Below are 20,221 nucleotides of genomic sequence, written 5' to 3' on the forward strand. Positions count from 1 at the left end.
CAAAAGCTTCAGAACCACATTTCAGCAGGGGTTGTGTTCAGTTTGATTGACAGTTTCAAGAGGTAATTAAAGGATTATCTGTCTTTGATGTGGTTACTGAATAGATGTTCGTTTGTTTTTACAACTGAATTACCTCAAGGGAATTTAAATTTTTTCATTGGGTGTGGATTTTAAAAAAATATGAATGGTTGTGCTTTTCAGTGACAGTTCTATTTAGATTGTTAGAGGTTTACTTGTTTATGTTCAGTTAAAAGTATTCCCATTGCTATTACATCGCTCTTGAGGACTGTACAGAGTGGAGACTGGTTGAGTGGCTATGGAGGACATATGAAACAGTGGGTGCGGGTAATGGAGGGGCATGGGGAATATGAGGAAGCATGGAGGGGGCATGGGGAATATGAGGGGACATAGAGGGAGTATGGGGAGAATGAAGGGATATGGAGGATGGATGAGGGATGGTGAGAGGAGTGAGCGTGAGGTGCCATAAACACTGTGTTGAAGAGCTGGACTGATGTCCCAGAGAACCAGTGTGCGTTTTCTAACTGGCCCACCTCAGCACCCACACTCCTCTGACATTGCTTTGGGAGTCAAGAAACCTGAATCCTGTGCGCCCACATCTCCAGGGGATGAAAATACGGCGGATATGGGCAAACGTGAAGGGCTCGGGTGTCCGAAATCAGGAACTGGTCCAACTCACATTTCCTAGACCCAATGTGAAAATCCAGACCCTCTTTCCTGGTTCAATGCTGGGAAACAGCTACTGCAATGCTTTTGGGTTTGGAAATTGCTAAAGGCTTATACCTTCCATTGTCCCACACTAATACCCCTTAAAAATACACATATCCCATTAGCAATCACCACCACCCCCCACACCAAACATCCTAAGATCCTTCCAACAATAATTAAAGCCATAGTTTTATGCTCACAATCGTTTACTTTGAACGCAAAAATACTGCCAACATTCGCAGAACTCAAAATATACTTAATCACAATATATCAGTAGCCCCAATAGCATATTGTACATTACATAACATGAGACAGTACATTTTCCAAATCAGAAAACACTATCTTCAGTTATCACTTTCATATCTGCCAGAGAGACTTCCTTTCATATAGCAAGTTACTCATGGCTCAGAACTCCACCATATTACCCCAAAAATGACCAGTTATGTAAGCAACAGTGCTGAGCTGCATTGCTTTTGACTCACATTTTGAAATCAACTGCAAATGAATGGCATTTGCTGTTCATTAAGTTTACACTTGCCAACAAACTTTTGTGATCTTTCATTCAGCAACTCCTAATTATTACAGAGCATGATATCCTCTACGGGAAATCTGGGACTTCTGTGAAGATGGCAAATAACAGTGTGTCTTTTCAACCAATCACATTGAAGCATTCTTATTGAGAAATACAGTGCATGAACCAGGGAGTGTATGTTGAAATATTTAATTCAATGCCAAATCATGCACAGAAAGCCAAATAAAGAGAGGGAAAGAAAGATGGGGTTGGGAGAGATAAAAAAGAGACAGATCATAAAAATCATAAGAAATAGGAGCAGGAGAAGGCCATTCCATAAGACCATGGCTAATCTGATTGTGGCCTTACCTCCACTTTCTTGTCTGACCTCAAAGGCAGAAAGAAAAAGTTTTTTTTTAAAAGTATCATAGTTTTTTAATCCTCCAACAATTAAAATTTGAAGGAATGAGAATCCGCATTTAAAGTAATTTTTCAGTGTAGGAGAGATTGTTTGGCAGTCATTAAGACTTATCATGCTATTAAAAATTAAGGAGACACTGTTAGAGCAAAGCTTGCGGAGGAGCATGGGAATTCAGACAGCAACTTCCTGATTTCCATAATAAAAACAAAAAGTGCTGGAGAAACTCAGCAGGCCTGACAGCATCTGTGGAGAGAAAGACAGAGTTAATGTTTCGAGCCCGTATGACTCTAAAGAAGAGTCATACGGACTCGAAACGTCAACTCTGTCTTTCTCTCCACAGATGCTGTCAGGCCTGCTGAGTTTCTCCAGCACTTTTTGTTTTTGTTTCAGATTTCCAGCATCCGCAGTATTTTGCCTTTATTTTTCCTAATTTCCATGTTTAACTGTGCATGCTGTCTGATTTACTTCTTTAATAATGGTTAGTGCTAATAGCCTCCCCATTATTCTTACCACAAAACCAGGGCCAATGTGCCTTTAGAAGGCAGTGGTGTAGTGGTATTGTCACTGCACTAGCAATCTAGAGAACCAGTGCAATGCTCTGGGGACCCGGGTTCGAATCCCACCAAGACAGATGTTGGCATTTGAATTCAATAAAAATCTGTAATTAAAAGCCTAATGCTAACCATTGTCGATTGTTGTAAAAACCCATCTGGTTCACTAATGTCCTTTATGGAAGGAAATCTACCCTCCTTACCTGGTCTGGTCTACATGTGACTCCAGATCCATAGCAATGTGGTTAACTCTTAAGTGCCCTCTCAAATGGCCTAGCAAGCCATTCAGTTGTATCAAACCACTACTGCAGCAGCTCAAAGCGGCAGCTCACCACCACCTTCTCAAGGGCAATTAAGGATGGGCAATAAATGCTGGCCAAACCAGCGACATCCACATCCCATGAATGAATTTAAAAAGTAAAATAGTCATGAAGGGAAAGTTTAAGAAAGATTACCGAAAATTGGATGGACATGAAGGGATGGAGGATGCACAGATGGCTAGAGTTAGAGGATCAAAGTTCATGAGAGAGTATTTCGGATTTGACTACATTGCAGCAATGGGGTAGGGTAAGGCCATGGATGGATCTGATGACAAGGCCAGTGCCTTTAAATTTAATGCACAGACGGACAGGGAATCATTATTAGGAATGATAAATTAGGTCTTTATGTGGGAAAGAATGCAGGCAATGAGTTTTGGACTAATTAGAGTTTATGGAAGTTAGAGGATAGAAGGCCAGGAGGCACAATACTCAAAGTCTGTAGGGGGTTACGTGCAGGGGTTCCAACGATGGAATGGTTGAGATGGGAATGACAGTGAGTGATGTTGCAGAGGTAGTAAGCTTTGATGTATAGGATGTGGCATTTAAAGGTCCGTACAGTGGGTGAAGCTGTACATAATGATTAATCAGAGGAATGGAGTGGCATATAGTTGAGTTTGTAGTGAGATGCATCATATTCATGAGTACAGAAACATCTTATTATACTAGCCAACAGGACTGACTGACAGCAGTTGTACCAAGAAGAATGACCAACAGCCCACGCTGCTCATTAGGCACTAATGTTAACTACCAATATACTGACTGAATCATCAACTGGAACTACAGGATTCCTTTATTCACTTATGCAAAAATATATGGTAGGTGCTCTACTTATTTGTTTTCTCTGTTTTTCGTAACATTTGAAATGCACACAAATTACATACCTTAAAAGTGCAACATACCACAACATAGTTCTTAGTTTGATTCGTTCATGTGGCATCACTGTAATGCCAAAATGTTTCAATATCATCTTACAAGAACAGTTTTCCATTTTCTAAAGCAATCATTCTTGTGGTCTCACCAAATGAAGCTGCCAATTTGCGCTGAATTATAGGAAGTTTTGTTGTGAATGCCTCTACCCACTATAAATTGAGTTGAAATTCTAAAACTAATTCCACCTGAGGACCTTGAATGACAAGTGATTAGGCTTTCATACCATTAGCTTGTGGTGATCATATCATATGTTCTCTTAATGAATGGCTAATCTTCAAATCCAGTGCATCACCTTCAATGTAGTTACATTACAATTCTGAATACTGTTAAATATAACTGAATAAAAAATTATCCGTATGCAACTATTGAGCATTCAGTCCTATTAACCGATTACTTTGTTTGCCTAGTTTATATACAGCACCATGTTTAAAGCTCAGTATTGCACAATTATATTGTGCATGTTATTTGCATAATTTATAGCACGATAAAAATAATGTAAATAAATATTTTATGTTTTGGTCAGTATAATTAAAAACGCACAATACATTTTGCAACAGAAAATTACAATTACTTCACAGTGAAAAAGTAGTAAATATTTCTGAGAACTGAGAAAACTGTGAGAAAACAAGTCATTGTTTAACAGGAAAACGTGGCAGAAGGCTGCATTGGAAGGCGTGAGAATACTTCATTTCTAGGGGTTACAGTCTAATTAGTTCTTTTTCAGATTTTTTTTTCTATATTTGGTTTGCTGTGCACTGGCATTATAGGTTCTACAATGTTGTCTTTGGAAGCTATACAAAATGATTACTCTACAAAGCAGTACTTCATATATAATTTGCTTTACATGATTTGCCCATGGGCAAGGTGACAATAAATGATGTACTCTACATCATCGGACATGACTTACTGTTATAGTAAGAGGCAGAGCTTACAAAAATAGAAAAGGTATGATTTAATATAAACTTTCATGAGTTACTGTAAATTATATTTGGTTAACAAAGTGTGGATGCACACCTGTTGTATGCACATCACTGCCTGACCTAAGAAAATAGTTACTTAAAGGTAGCAAAATTATTAGAGGTAAACAAAGCTTCAAGTAACTTTTCTTTCCCTCCTCTTTCTGCCAATTTTCACATCTCTTTTGAATATCTGGCATGCATAAGAGTCAGCCACTACCCCATTATTTATTCAAGTAATAATTAATCATGTCTGGGTCTATTAGTGTTAGACTACAGCATTACTATGGAACTCAACCCAGTGCCTGTCTGCGCACATGTCTAGCAGCATTCTAGGGTCAAGATAAAGTGTGAGGATCATGACCAATTTTCACTTTTCTAACTTAAAGATACTGAAGCCAAAAGTAGTGTCACAGGGGATGATGATGTTAACAGTGCATGGGAAGCCAATATTTGGAGATTTGGGGCGGTGTACAATCTGAAAATCTGAATAATGCAGCAAGTGTGGCTGGGTGCTAAGGGGTAGCAGCAACACATAACAGACAAGAGACTCACTCATTTTTGCAAAAGCAAAATACTGCAGATGCTGAAAATCTGAAACAAAAACAGAAAATGCTGGGAAACACTCAGCAGGTCTAGCAGCATCTGTGGAGTGAGAAACAGAGTTAGAGTTTCAGGTCTCTGACCCTCTGATGAAGCACTGCCATGGGGTTCCTGGTCTTTTTCAGCATGACCACTGGATCTTGAGATTTGACTGCATTTAATATGTGATTTTGTTTATATTTTCTTCTTTGCCGCATTCTTTTCCGGCAGTGATGTGGTACACTTTGTAAGTTTTACTCAGAATTTCTTGCTCTATCTGCTGGGGCTCATTTTTCATTAGAGTTTTATATTGTCTACCTTTTTACTTTTTCTCATGCCAGGGATTGTGCTGCCTTGTGACAGGAAGCAGAGCTGCCTTCACACCACTGTGGGAAGGCGCTGAAAGGAGACAATGTGCCACTGGAGGATCTGAGCCTCATTTGCACACCTACATCCTGCTGAAATTATTCATATATTCTGAAACAAAAGAATTTGGATTCTAGGAGGCTGCAGACTGTGTTGCAGCAGATGGGTTGGAAATGAAGAAAAAGATGTCTGGACCTTCGAATTTGCAACATTCATGCAAAATAACACACAGATGATGTAAGAAGCAGGCTACCAAGTTCTTGAAGGTTACAGCACTACAGGCGAACTGCAACAAGTTTCTCAACATGAATGAGCCTCCAATGAAAAGCGTTCCAAGGCCCAAAAGACAATTTTATGGATAAGTTCTATAATGCTATTGTGAAAAATCCAGTGTTTTTAAAATGATTTTTTAACCATATTGTAAATCTGTCCTCTGTTGGCAGGCTAGAGTGGAGGAGGAGTGAAAATCTGCAATTGAAAAAAATTCCATATTTTGAGAGGTTTGGCAGGTTGGGTTTCACGCCTGATCAATTTTCATGAGACCACATAGCCACAGGTGAATCTAGATAGCCACAAGGTTACTGCTTGTTGTTTATTTTATATCAACCAATTAAAAAGTCTGAAATTGAAGTGTGTTATTGTGATGCATTTTATGTACTGCAGATAGATGCTAGTGAATCTCCAATGACATTACTCACGTGAAATTAGACCAGGGGTTGGCAAATCTTTTGGCCAGAAGGCCACATCTGGATATGGAAATTGTACGGGGCGGGGGGGTGCCATAAGTGTTCAAGAAACAAACAATTATGATGGAATTTTTTTTTATAAATAAACATAGAACTTTTAATATAATAATTATACCATCATAACAATGTACTACATATAATAAAACTAAACGTACCCTCTTTTTCATGCCCTCTTGGTTTAATATGAACAATGCAGTTGATTGCCCCTCCTCACTTAACAATTGCAAAGTCCAGTGTCACTCTTTTGCTCTCTCCAGATGCTGCCTGACCTGCTGAGTATGTCCAGCACTTAGTGTTTTTAATTCAGATTTCCAGGATCTGCAGTATTTTGCTTTTGTGTTGCTAATTTAAATGCTGCTTTACTGTGGTCAGCAATAGGGTGTTGCAAGAACCACCAAGGGACAAACAGTAAAGAAAACAGAAAAGAAATTATGGAGAGACCAAAGGCATCTCAGAGGCAGTTACCGTGTCTTGTGGGGACTACAGTGATCCATATCCTTTCTCTACCTCTCATTCCTATAGTTGCATAATCTCTCAGCACATTTTAAAAGAAGCGCCACCAAGTGCATCTGTAATCTGTTCCACATCTGTCAGAAAACACGTTTCCAATTTTCAATTTTCTCAAAATACAAAACCCTAACCTAAAATCACTTCCTATTCCATTCATCATTCATCTTCTAAAAATCTAAACCTCTAGCAGGAACAGAAGCTGCTTTTTCAACTCTAATTTTCTGCCACCAGAAACAGTTATCCCTTATTTACCTAATCAATACCCTTCATGATTTTGAACACCTCTATTATATCCGCCCTTAACTTTCTCTGCTCTAATGAGAGCACTACCAGCTTTTCTCATCTTCCCACTTAGCTGAATTTCCATATTCTTGGTACCATTATAAATGTAACTACAGGAATTTATCATGTAAAGTAATATAAAAAGTTGTTAGGGCTAATGCACAGATGCAAGATTTTTCATAGATTATAGATAGATAACCATTCTAGTGGGTCAACGCACTCTTCAATTTATTCCATGCCAATGCAGACCTGAAGGTCCCAAGTTCAAATGCTGGATTGCCACCACCCATGACACCAGGCCTCAGCAAGAATCAGCCTCTTCAAGGAGGGAATGAGAAAAATGGAGAAACAAAATTATAAAAGAGTTGACTGACTTTTCATAAGGGGTATAAAAATCAAAGTGTAAAATAAATTGAAGTTTTGAAATTGCAGTGTACATACTTGCAAAACCAAAAAGCAAATCAAAACTGCAGTAATCTAACAAATAATCTTACATGTACACTTGCCTTGTGCTGTTTTCACTGCTTCTCGATGTGTTCGCCACTTTAACACAGCAGCCACACTCACGAGACAAGTCTGCCTCCAGTTTCCAATCAGTGGCAAACTTCAACTTATCTAGAAGTACTTCCCTTGGCCTTGAAGCGCTTCCCTTGAAGCTCTCCGGGATCTGCATTTTACTTTCACTGCCAGGAGCAGTTGTGCATGCGCACTCAGCACACACTGCGTTCACCAGCTCTGCAGCTGCGAGCTGGATCAGAAACACCCGCGGGCCGTGGTTTGACCACGTCAGATGTAGACGATTTGCTGCCCTGAATACTGATATGCACTGGATGTGAACTCCCCACATTATGGACGGTAGTTTATGCTCTCCCCAATGGCAAGTTTGAAGGGCATTTAATCGGACAGTAGTGGTTAGACAACCAGCCACCTTCCCAGCTCCGCCCCGATTAAGACTGTAGTGGGAAGGCCCGTGGAAGGCATTCCTGCCCCACTGCCAATTCAGGCCCTTAAGTGGGCAATCAATGCACAATTAAGGGCCTGATCCCACCGTCACTTGTACTAAAGAGAGCCAACCCTCTGCTCTTGCTGACCAAACCCTATAACCCCTCCCTCCCCCACAATCCCTGCCCTATGAAATTCCTTCCACTATCACTTGTCAGAGTCCAATGAGTATCAGGGTCTCGGACAGGTGCCTTTCCTGAAGCAGCCACTGCCTCCCAAGTTGCACTGCTGAGCAAAAGAGCTGCAGCCTCTGATTGGTCAGCAGCTTTCGATGGATAGGACCTCCGCACCTGGGGTCCTTGTTACCAGTGAGAGACCCACTGGTGGACTCTCAACTGCCCGATTGGCATATAATATTAGCAGCCCATCCTAGGCAGTTGCGCGGGTCTCTCGCCAGCTCTCTAGCCAGCGGCTGAGACCCCTGTTGCCTTCATAAAAGTCCCCCCATGGATCAACCACAACCTCCTGTATTTATATGGTGCATTTAACATAATAAAACATCACAAGTGCATAACAGGAGCATTATAAAACAAAGTATGGCACTGAGCAACATAAGGATAGATTAGGTCAGATGGCCAAAAGCTTGGTCAAAGAGATAGGTTTTAAGGAGTGTCTTAAAGGAGGAAAGCAAGGTGGAGAAGTGTACTGAGGGAATTCCAAAGCTTGGGGTTGAGGCAACTGAAGGCAAGGCCACCAATGGTGGAGCAATTATAAATGGGAATGCATAAGTGCCAGAACGAGAGGAGCCCAGATATCTCAGAGGGTTGTAGGACTGGAGGAGATTACAGCGATAGGGAAGAACAAGGCCATGGAGGGATCTGAAAACAAGGATGAGAACGGAATGTGAGACACCAGCCAGAAGTGTATTAGAATAGTCGAGCATACAGGTAACAAATGCATGAAATGAGGGTTTCAGCAGCAGGTAAGCTGAGGTAGGGGGCGAAGTCAGGCAATGTTACGGAGGTAGAAATAGCCAGCCTTAGTGATGGTATGAATACAAGGTTGGAAGCTCATCTCAGAATCAAATGTGATACCAAGGTTTCAAACAGAATGGCTTAATCTCAGACTATTGCCAGGGAGCGGTGGAGTCAGTAACTAGGGAACAGAGTTTGGCTTTAGTCCTCCCAGCATTTAATTGCAGGATATTCCTGCTCATCCAGTACTGAATGTTGGATTAGCAGTCTGATAATTTAGCAATGACGGAGTAGTCAAAAGAGGTGGTGATGAGATAGAGCTGGGTGTCATCAGAGTATTGATGAAAACTAACACCGTGTCTTTGGATGATGTCAATGGGGGATAGTATGTAGAAGAGAAATAGGAGCAGGGCCAAGAATAGATCCCTGGAGCACACCAGAAAAAGGATGAGAAGCCATTGCAAGTGATTCTCTGGCTATGAATAGATAGAGAAGAATGGAACCATGTGAGAGCAGTCCCATTTAGTTGGGTGACAATAGAGGAGGATGATGTGGTCAGCCTTTTCAAAGGTTGCAGACAAGTCGAGAAGGACAAGGAAGGAACGTTTACCTTTGTCACAGTCACATTGGATGCAATTTGTGACTTTGAAAAGAGCTTTTGCTCTACTGCAGAGGCAGAAACCTGATTGAATTCAGACATAGAGTTTTGGGAAAGATGGGAATGAATTTGGGAAGTAACAACACATTCAAAGACTTTGGTTGGAAAGGGAAGTTCAAGATGGGGGATGGTTGGATCATTGAACCCTGAAGCCTCCTCTGTGACACATTGGCATGAGGCACTATGATGTGCCTTGATGGTATCTGTAGCGCTCAAATCCACTATGTTTCTTGCATGCTAGGCTCATTATGCCGAGTTCTTAACTAAATGAAGGACCCTCGCAAATTGCAAATTTAACGCTCAAATAGTACTGCAGATGTATAGCTTCTATTTGAAAGAATGTTTTAGGATACACACATTGTCAAGGGAACTTTTTGCCTACAAGTTACCCTCTCCTTCCAATATGACCATGAGGTTCAATAAAAAGGGATGTTGTATCCTGATTTATTTATGGGTTTTAAGAAAATGTAGTACTGTACAGGGTGCCAGCAGCCCTTCCATTGTTTCTACTCCCTAACACTCCAGCTGCCCAACTCCATGGCAGTCACAGTTCATTTGAGCTCATGTACATACAGCATGGAGCAGCATTCTCAGTAGCTTTATGCTGGACCCTGTAATAGCTTCATCGAGTTTGATAACAACTAGAGTATTATACCACATAATTCACTTTGCTAAAGTAGAGTACTGTTAATTGGTGTGCACTATCAAGGTCTCAAGGTCTTATTATTGTAAGTATGCCTTTTGGAAAGGTCATCAACCTGAAACATTAACTCTGTTTCTCTCTCCACAGATGCCACCAGGCCTGCTGTGCATTTCCAGCATTTTCTGTTTTTATTTCAGATTTCCAGCATCCACAGTATTTTGCTTTTGTAATCTACTTTAGTGGTGTTGTTTGATGGATTATTGTTGGCCAGGGCACCTGGGAGAACTGTGCTGCTCCTTTTAAAATAGCAACATAAGATCTTTCACACAAAGCTGAAAGGGCAGTTCTGTCATGGTTTATCATGAAAATTGGCACCTCCAAAAGTGCAGCACTCCCTCAGTATGGCACTGAAGTGTCAATCTAGATTATGTCTAGAGGGTTTGAACACAGAATCTTCAGATTCAGAGGTGAGTGTTACCACTTAGCTGAGTCAGGCACCTATATATTAATGTTACGTATACAAGCAGCAGCCAAAAAAACTGTTTTGCTGTTATTTTCATACTGCATTTACAAATCCTCTCCATTATATCTTCAAGCTTTCTAAACCATATTAAGTGCCCACAATTTAAAACCCAGGTATTCAGTCAAGAAGTTGAAAAGTTCTATTAGATTTGACTGCAAGATAAACAGCAATAAATATTGTCACAGGATGGCTTTCTATCTCAAGATCATTTATTATTAATGGAGAACAACTTTTAGTAAAGCACTTTAGCTGAGTAGCACCGTAACAAGACCATCAAGACCATTAAAACATCGTCCTTAGACTGGGAGAAAGCAGGGGTAATTGCAAACCGTTTTAATTGGAGAGGGGGTTTTGTCATGGGGTGTAGAGGTAGCGGTCAGTATTGAACCCACTTCCTCTGGACTAAAATTTCAAATGATGGGATGTTTTCCAGGCATTATTGAAACCTTTTTAAAATTTTTGACCAAAAATATTAAATGGAAAAAGAGATTTAGCACTATTTATGTAATTCCACATCGTTCGTTTGGGCTGATTTATTCAAACAGAATCACATAATAATGGAGATTTTGGAGCTTCACTCCAGATACTTCAATTTGCCCACTCATTAAAAGGTTACTCAAACAAGGCAATATCAGTTGTATTATCCACCACAATTTTATCAATTAGAATTTATATCTACATGGAGATGATTTAAAAATGGCACCACTTATAAAATGGAATAGAAAATAAATTCCATAAAACATACCAATATAACACCTCCTTTTATTCAGAAAGGCAACTTCAATATTAAATGGAAACAAAGGTAACATGCAACAAACATTTTCCTAACGTATCTTACATGTTTATTGTTGGATTACATGGAGTCTACAGCACAAAAACAAGTAATTCAGCCCAACTGGTCTAAGCCTGTGTTATTGCTCCACACAAGCCTCTTCCCACCCCTCTTCATCTAACCATGTCAACTTATCATTTTATTCCTTTCTCCCTTAATGTTTATCCAACTTTCCCTTGAATGCATTTATGCATTCTTCATGAATGAACCCAGGCGGTGAGCGATGGCAGGATATTTGAACACAGTGGACATCAGAGGGAGCCTAGCCATCTTCTCATCTGAATTTTGCAGCAGGAAAAACTGCTATATACTAGCTATAAACAAATCACCAATACCCCAGCACATCCAAATACACTTATCCTTGCATGGCCTCATCCCTCCCTATCTCTTTAACCCTGCAACGCCCTGCATTACCATTTCTTTGGCACCAGCATCATTCCCTCCACCCCAACACTGGCAGATACCTAGGCTCCACACACTGAAATTCATGCCCTAAACTGCTTTACCCATCCCACCTGCTTTAAGACCCTGCTTAATACCCATCTCTTTGACCAAGATAGGGTCTCACCTCCTGTTCTCCCCTTTTTATTCTCACAAGTAAAAGATGCTATATAAATGCAAGTTTTTATTACAATGTACAGCACAGAAACAGGCCATGCCAGCGTTTATGCTCCACATAAGCTCTCCCACACCACAATCAGCAGAACCTTCTATTTTCTTTTACCTTATGTGCTTATCTAACTTCCCCTTAGCTGCATCTATGCTATTTGCTTTGGCCATTCTATAGGGTAGCAAGTTCCACATTCTAACCACTCTCTGGATAAAGACATTTCTCCTGCATTTCCTATTGGATTTATTAGTGACTATCTTCTATTAATTGACCCTAGTTTGTACTTCCCACAAGTGGAAACATCTTCCCTACATCTACCTTATCAAACCCTTTCATAATTTTAAACACCTCTATCAGGTCAGAGCCTCAACCATCTCTTTTCTAGAGGGAAAAAACCTAGCCTGTTCAGTATTTCCTGATGGGTAAAAGCTATTGCTGCTGCATCATCACTTCAGTTGTAGATTTGACAGCATTCCTGGATTGTCTGCAGTGAATGCAAAGGCATATTTTCAAAATCTTGAGTCTACTTACTGCAGAAGGCCATTGCTGACAGACTCTAGAAATTCTGCACTAAGAGTTTCATCCAAACCATCTTCATGACAAGTCAGAAGAGCTTCCACCAAAGGAAAAACTTCAGGTAACGTGACAATAGGTACGCAGAGAACAGAATAGGTCCTCCGTCGTTCTGGTGGTAGCCTACAAAAAAACACCATGTCTTAATACAAAAATGTTAAAAGTCTTTCTCCTAATTTATAATATGAACAGAAAATGCTGTAAATACACCTCTGTTTCTCACCCAAGACTCTGCTTGAGCCCTTGATATTGCCTGTCAGCCAGCCAACCCAGGCTGCTGCCTCCCTTGCCAAGTTGGTAGAGTCTGAAGCATACTTCTGATGTGAAGTGTGCCATATGCCATTATGGTAAAGGGGTTAACACGCATGGACTTAACGTTCACCGGAGTATGCACAGCAGATAAATTATGGTGTCAATCAGCATACAATGCTGATTTGACGCCAGTGTTGCCATTTGGAAATTCCATGATCCAGCCAATGCTCCCTCTTAACCTCGCACAACTGAAACGTGTTATGCAGCAGGAAAACACTCCAAGCCCCTAATCAGTGTTATTTAAGGGGATCATCAACTACTTACAGGTTAGCTGTTGGTTTATTTCTTCTGGCTATTGCTGCAATTCTACATGTTTTTGGTCATTTCCATAGTTTTAAGCTTCAAAAGGGAGCAGCTTGGCAGGTGTTAAAGCACTTTTCCTGACTTCAAGGGTTCTGCACAAGCCAGTTGCTCCTAAACATGGATGCACTAGAAGGCATTCCTCTTGGAATGACTGGATGAATGAGCAGAGATAACACCGAGCAGGACAAGAAGAGGAAGAAGGGGCTAAGGACTCTCAGCGGGAGGCCATATCTGCCCAAATTGTTCAGGAAGCAACACTAACACATGAACCTCAGCACCGAACAATGTTTAAGATGCCTGCTCATCATCAAATAGGTAATGGCTGAAATCTGCCAACTGGGGTTGGGAGAAACTTAGGTGTCCTCAATGGAGGTCAGGTATCCTCAATCAAGTTCAAAACTAGTGCTCAGCAATTCAAAATGTTGCATGTTCAAAGTCTGATCAAGTGAATCATGAATTTCTGCTTCTCTATTGGTTTCTATTACAATGAGCTGATTCAGCTTAGTTTCACACATGCAGGTACAATGCACATTTCAAAGTAAAAAGTGAGATTCTTAAACGATATTTTAACTTTTTGTGTGTGCTGTGCAAAATATGTACCTGGTTACAAAAATGGAGCGTTACTAGGAAGAACTAAGGACATTCCAGGGCCCCAAAATTCCACACATTTCTCCTGGTCTCCCACTATCATTCCAATGGAACCCAGCATAAAATGGCTGCCACCCAGGTGTAATGTTTCTGAAATTTTCCAAGGATAAACAAACCTCCATCCAGCCTTTACAAGGCAAGTGTCGTCAAGGGGGTGTTGCCTTGTAGGGGTCTCAGGGAGACCTAAGCAACCTCCACACCTTAAGGTGGATGGGCACACACAACAAATGTACCTTAGTGATTCCTGTGCCCACCTATACCATGTAAATTAGTGCCCACCTACTGGCACTCCAGCTCCAGCACTGGAAAGCACCAGTAGATGCAGTCCCAGCGTTACTGCTAGAATTCCGTTCCAAGGATTTTCGGGGCCCAGATAATGATGCAATCACAAAATAGACAACAAATGTCACTTTTCTCACCCAGACATCTCTTCTGACTCCCTAGCATTAAAAAGTTGCTTTACCATTCCAAGACATCTGTGAATTTCACCAAAACAAAACACTAATCATGATCCCAAAGAGTACATTACAGATATCTTTCCTAACTGAAAAATCTTAAATTTGTGCAGTTCCACATTGTGCATATGTGGCAGAACTTAAATTCTATTAGGCTATTAAAATTACTTGTTTGGCAAAGAGAAGTTTTTGAAAAGCATTGCTAAATGATTAATGTCTCCCAGCATTGAATCACTGGAAATACTAAAATTACAGTCATTTTTGTTTCTAATTGGCAAGTTGTGTAGTTTTAAAAACAGCCAGTTGATCCATTGCTACAGTTTTTAGAAAATTGTGTAGGAGAGGTACAATTATGTAACTTGATTTTGTTCATTAACACTCCTGAAATACTGGAAGGTAGTATTTTCTAGAGTGCCAGGCCTCCAGCTAGGCACAATGTGATTTGTTGTTGCAGACATAGTGTCCTAAGCAGCCATGAAATGAATCCTGAAGAGATGCTTTCTTCCTAAAATAAGACAGAATTTCGACAGAGGCAACATCACAAAACAACTGGTTGGTATTATTGCACAGCAACAAAACTTGTGATGGAACCTATAACCATACCTGGGTACACATGAGAATTGTGTTTTTTTCAATTAGAAGCTGAGTTTTAGGTCCCAAAATATTCACACATTTTTAAATGAAAATTTTAAAAAATCTTTGATATATGCTTTGAGTCATACTGAGGATTTGTTAAAAGACTACATTAGTACAAGTTTCTATTTTAAATTATTCAGGATTATTAGTTATTGTTCCACGAAGAACATTGGTATAGGGGGAAAATCCATAAAGCAAGCATCTTGATGATTAATAAACAACTTAATAGTCATCAAAATTAGTGTTAAAGATTTCTTTCTAAACCAATCTACAGCATCTACAAGGTACAAGTCAGGAGTGTGGAGAATACTCCCCATCTGCCTGGATGAGTGCAGCTCCAACAACCTCCAAATTGACACCATCCAGTACAAAGCAGCCTCCTTGTTCTGTACCCCATCCACCACCATAAATATTCACTCCTTCCACCAGCAGTGCATGGTGACAGCAGTGTGTACCATATACAAGATGAGCTGCAGCAACTCGCCAAGCCTCCTTAGACAACACCTTGCAAACCCAGAACCTCCACCACCTAGAAGGACAAGGGCAGCAGATGCATGGAAACATCGCCAATTGCAATCTCCCCTCCAAGCTACACATTATCTTGACTTGGAACTATGTCGCCATTCCTTCACTGTCGCTTGGGCAAAAACCTGGAATCCTCTTCCTAACAGCACTGAGGGTGTACCTATATGTGAAGGACTGCAGCCATTTAAAAAGGCACTCAACATCACCTTCTCAATGGCAATTAGGGATGGGAAACAAATGTTGGCCTTGCCAGGGACCCTCACATCCCGTTAAAGAAATTTTAAAATTCTGTGGTTTACACTGTTTTTAATGAAATGGTAATTACAGAATAAGGAACAACAGGATAGTGCATTGTACAATCAGATTTAATAACATCCAACAGCTGACCTATGAACAAGCTTCTTTTTTTGGAGACATCAAAAAGCTGCACTACGAAATGACAGGATACAGGTTCACACTCATGAATATCTGCATAGCAAGTTCCAATGGCAGCCAAGCTGTCACTGGAAGATGCGAAGTGGCAAAGTTCGTGAAGAGGGAGGAAAGATAATTAAAACAAAAATATCCTAGAATATATCAAGCTACATTGTTCTTCAGGCACTTCCTGATATCTACTACAGAGCAGCATGATCAGAGGCTTTAAGGTAGCTCACCTGTCCACTCCATTTTCCATAGTGGAGTATACTAATCTAAGGGATAGAGAGAGCAAACGTATACTTTTAGATTCAAATAAGAGCAGTTTTAAGATAAACTAAAGCCATGCTTTCTGAACATAGAAATGATTGGTTCTGTTCATGATAATGCAGCTCTGCTGTTCAACTCAAATCTTTAAAGAACAGGGATTCTCTTCTCTGCATTCACTACAGTAAAGACATTTAAATTAATGTCAGGTAGGTTTAAATTATGCCTCCAAGCACTCGGCAAACAAGATTGAACATTGCACTAGAGTTATATTCTATGTCATCTCTCCAGGGTGCTTCATAGTGCATCTCTATAAAATCAGGTTGACACTGAAATTAAATTTGCAATGTGAATGCACCCTACGACATATCAATACATTAATTTTTCACTCTACTAATAGGGCAGAAAGATTTAGCATGGTAAAATTTTACCTAGATTTTAAATTTTTATCTTCAGCAAATGTAAAAGTGATCATTGTTTATTGGGATATTAATTTAAATAATTCCACATTATGTCTCGAACCAACCACCTACCTTAGAAACAAGGAACTTCTGTCACACTGATAGCCTTGAAGTTCCTTAACTAAAGAGGAGACCATCTGGAAGAAAGAAATAGGTAATCATAAACAATAAAAAAAAATCACAAGCTATCGAATTTCCTTGGCCACAAGGGGGATTTCACTCTGACTTTCCAGTGTTCAGAAGTTCGATTTTTATTATGGGCATAATAGTCACTGCAAGTTACATGTGAAAAGAAAGAAATAATCAGAAAATGTTACCAAATAAAAAAAGTGATTGATGAGGCCAGCACTTTGTTTGAAGAGGAAACTAGAGGATTGATAGCTCAGAATGATTCTAATTTCCCTCTCAAAAGAAACTTACAATATTAAGCTAATTGTAGAATCGTAGAATAGTTTCAGCACTGAAGGAGGCCACTTAGCCCATCAAGGCCATGCTGGTTCTCTACAAGAGAAATTTAGCTTATCCCACTCCCCTGCCCTTTCCCCATAGCCCTGCAATTCCTTTTCCTTATCCAATTCCCTCTTGAAAGCCACAATCAAACTTACCAGCATCACACTCTTAGGGAGTGCATTCCAGATTTCATTGAGAGAAAAAGCTCTTCCTCAGGTTACCTTTGGTTTGTTTGCCAATCATTTAAATCTGTGTTCCCTGGTTCTCAATCTTTCTGCCAATTGGAACAGTTTCTATCTACTCTTGTTTAGACTCCTCATGATTTTGAACACCTCTAACCTATCTCTTCTCAACCTTGTCTTATCTAAAGAGAACAGATTGTTAAGTCCCTCATCCCTGGAACTATTCTCGTAAATCTTCTCTGCACCCCTCTAATGCCTTCACATCCTTCCTAAATGACTGTGCCCAGAATTAGACACAATACTCCAGTTGAGGCCAAACTTTTATAGAGGTTCATCATAACTTTCTTGCTTTTGTACTCTATGCCTCTATTAACAAAACTCAGGATCCCATATGTCTTTTTAACCACTTTCTCAACCTGCTCTGCCACCTTCAATAATTTGTGCACATATAACCCTGGGTACCTCTGTTCCTGCACTCCTTCAGGATTGTAACCTTTAGTTTATATTACCTCTCCTCACCCTTCCTACTAAAATGTATCTATTCACACTTTGCCACATTAAATTCCATCTTGTCCGCCCATTCCACCAGCCAAAGTATATCTTCTAGATGTCTATCATTATCCTCTCCACAGTACACAATACTTCCAAGTTTTGTATCGTCTGCAAATTTTGAAATTGTGCCCCAAGTTTAAGTCATTAATATATATAAAGAAAGGCAGTGGCCCCAATACCAACTCCACTGTATACTATCAGCCAGTCAGAAAAACAACTGTAATATTATAAAAACAGAAAGTGCTAGAAAAACTCGGGAGGTCTGGCAGTATCTGTGGAGGGAGAAACAAGCAACTAACATTTCGAGTCCAATATGACTGTTCTTCGGAACTGAAGAGAAGTAGCAATATGATGGGTTTTATGCTGCTGAAAAGGTAGGGGGGTCAGGAGGAACAAAAGGGAAAGTCTGGGGAGGTCAGAGGGCCTGGGTGATTAAATGACAAGGATGTCATGGACCAAAAGGCAAAGGGAGTTGTATTGGTAGTAGTAAAGAAACAAAGCATTGGTCTAGAGTAGGTGTTAATAGCAGAATAAAGGTCAGCTCTGTCTGAAAGCAAAAACATGAGAACAGACTGGCACTTGGAGGGGACAAGTTCAGAATGGAGGACAGAGTCGACGGTCTGAAGTTGTTAAACTCAATGTTAAGTCCAGAAGGCTCTGAAGTGCCTAATCAGAAGATGAGGTGCAGTTCCTCCAGTTTGCATTGGGCTTCACTGGATCATTGCAGCAGGCCGAGGGCAGAAATGTGAGCCTGAGAACAAGATGGTTCACTGAAATGGCAAATTGAAATTCTGTTTTTATTTCAGATCTCCAGCATCCTCAATATTTTGCTTTTATAACCGTAATATTATTTTCCATTGTCTGATTTCTGTTTCATCAGAACCACAGGGTTAATTTACATTTATAGTTATATAGCAAGGAAAATAATTACAAAAAAAATGCCCTTGAGATGCAAGGGTAGATTTTACTGATACTTACTCCCAGGAAACATTGATTTCCCAGATTGGAAAAGTCAAGAAAAAAATGAAACAGCTCCATTTCACCAGACTGCCCCATGATTTCTGAGCTTCTTGGAGATGGGGAGAGGCAGAGGTTGGTTTATGCCTGCAATATGACTCATTACAGCCACATTCTTGAGGTAGGAGGGGGCATGACAGCCTTCTGCTTCATTTTTCCAGGATAGCATGTTGCACAACTCAATTTAAAATTCCTGCTCCTTCTGCAGGTACTAGGTCCAGACAGGAAATAGGCCTGTGCCATGGCTGCCTTGGGCTATGTTAATGGTACAGAAATTAAATAAAAGACTCATGAATCTGGACAGACAGGATCAGCACACTTTGGGAGTGGAGAGTGCCATCACGATATGGGAACAGGAGTAGGGCATTCAGCTCCTCGAGTCTATTCTGTCATTATATCATGACTGATCTAAATCTTAACTCGATCTACTATCTAGTTTCCAAGTCCCTCAATACCCTTTCCCAATAAAAAAAAATAATGTCAGTTTCAACGTTTTCAACTAAGTATTGCTGAAAAAAAGACATTTTTGTTGAAGCTTTTCATCTTGCACTCATCAAGGCATGCCACAAGAATACCAAATGTAAAGGGAACAGCTATTTGTTCTGTGTGAGAAGAGAGTATGGATTAGTTAGCAAATGGACTCTGATTGGTAGAGACATTGCCATGGAGAGTGCACCAGCTGATGGTGCTGACACTTAACTGCAACTATTTTCAACTAACCTAGCCTCAATGATCTTTGCGCAAGGAATTGTATCCTGAGATTGCCCCGAAAGACCAAGCTGTCATTTAAATGTTATTTCCCCCTTGTTTCAGACTTTCTACCAGAGAAAATTTTTTTCCCCCATCTCCCTATCAAATCTTATAATCATCTTAAACACCTCAATGAGAATCACCCCAAAATTTTCTATACTCACGGGAATACAGGTCTGTGCAACTTGTGCTCATAATTTAATCCTACTGGTTCTAGTATCATTCTGGTGAATCCTCCAAGGCCAATATATCTTCCCTGAGGTGCAGTTAACTGAATGGAATCCTCCGGAAGCAGTCTACCCAAAGTTTTATGCAACTATTAAATACTTCAGAGGAAAATGTGCTTTAAGTTCCACCTGTCAAAATGAATAATCTAGCTATCCTCTTCATTAACTCAATTTCAGGGTTTGCTATATTCCAGGACAGAGTGCTCAACATTTGGGTGGAATGGATTTTTTTTTAAAAATAAATTGTACAGCTTTCCTAGTAAAAAGGTCACAGCAATAGTGTTTGGTGAAAGAGTCAGTGTGGCAACCTTACAGACATCCCCAGCGAATTCAGTTATAGTACGTAGTACTCTTGGAGAACAACTG

The 20,221-nt window shown here is 40.2% G+C and overlaps 1 protein-coding gene across 6 annotated transcripts in view; it reads right to left on the reverse strand.

The window, feature by feature from the left end:
* Nucleotides 1–20,221, reverse strand: part of fancc (FA complementation group C) — a 238,349-nt gene that overhangs the window by 94,946 nt on the left and 123,182 nt on the right. The window contains exons 6-9 of one of the 6 annotated variants that reach the window (XM_078568280.1): nt 16,750–16,814; nt 16,189–16,224; nt 12,615–12,779; nt 5,778–5,831 (exon numbers count right to left, since the gene is read on the reverse strand). In XM_078568280.1, the coding sequence (XP_078424406.1) occupies nt 5,778–5,831; nt 12,615–12,779; nt 16,189–16,224; nt 16,750–16,814 (320 nt within the window). The remainder of the gene's footprint in view (nt 1–5,777; nt 5,832–12,614; nt 12,780–16,188; nt 16,225–16,749; nt 16,815–20,221) is intronic. The other 5 variants (XM_078568290.1, XM_078568299.1, XM_078568308.1 and 2 more) reach the window with 5 other exon arrangements.

Source organism: Cetorhinus maximus, chromosome 2 (assembly GCF_964194155.1).
Source record: "Cetorhinus maximus chromosome 2, sCetMax3.hap1.1, whole genome shotgun sequence".
Taxonomy (NCBI): Eukaryota; Metazoa; Chordata; class Chondrichthyes; order Lamniformes; family Cetorhinidae; genus Cetorhinus; species Cetorhinus maximus.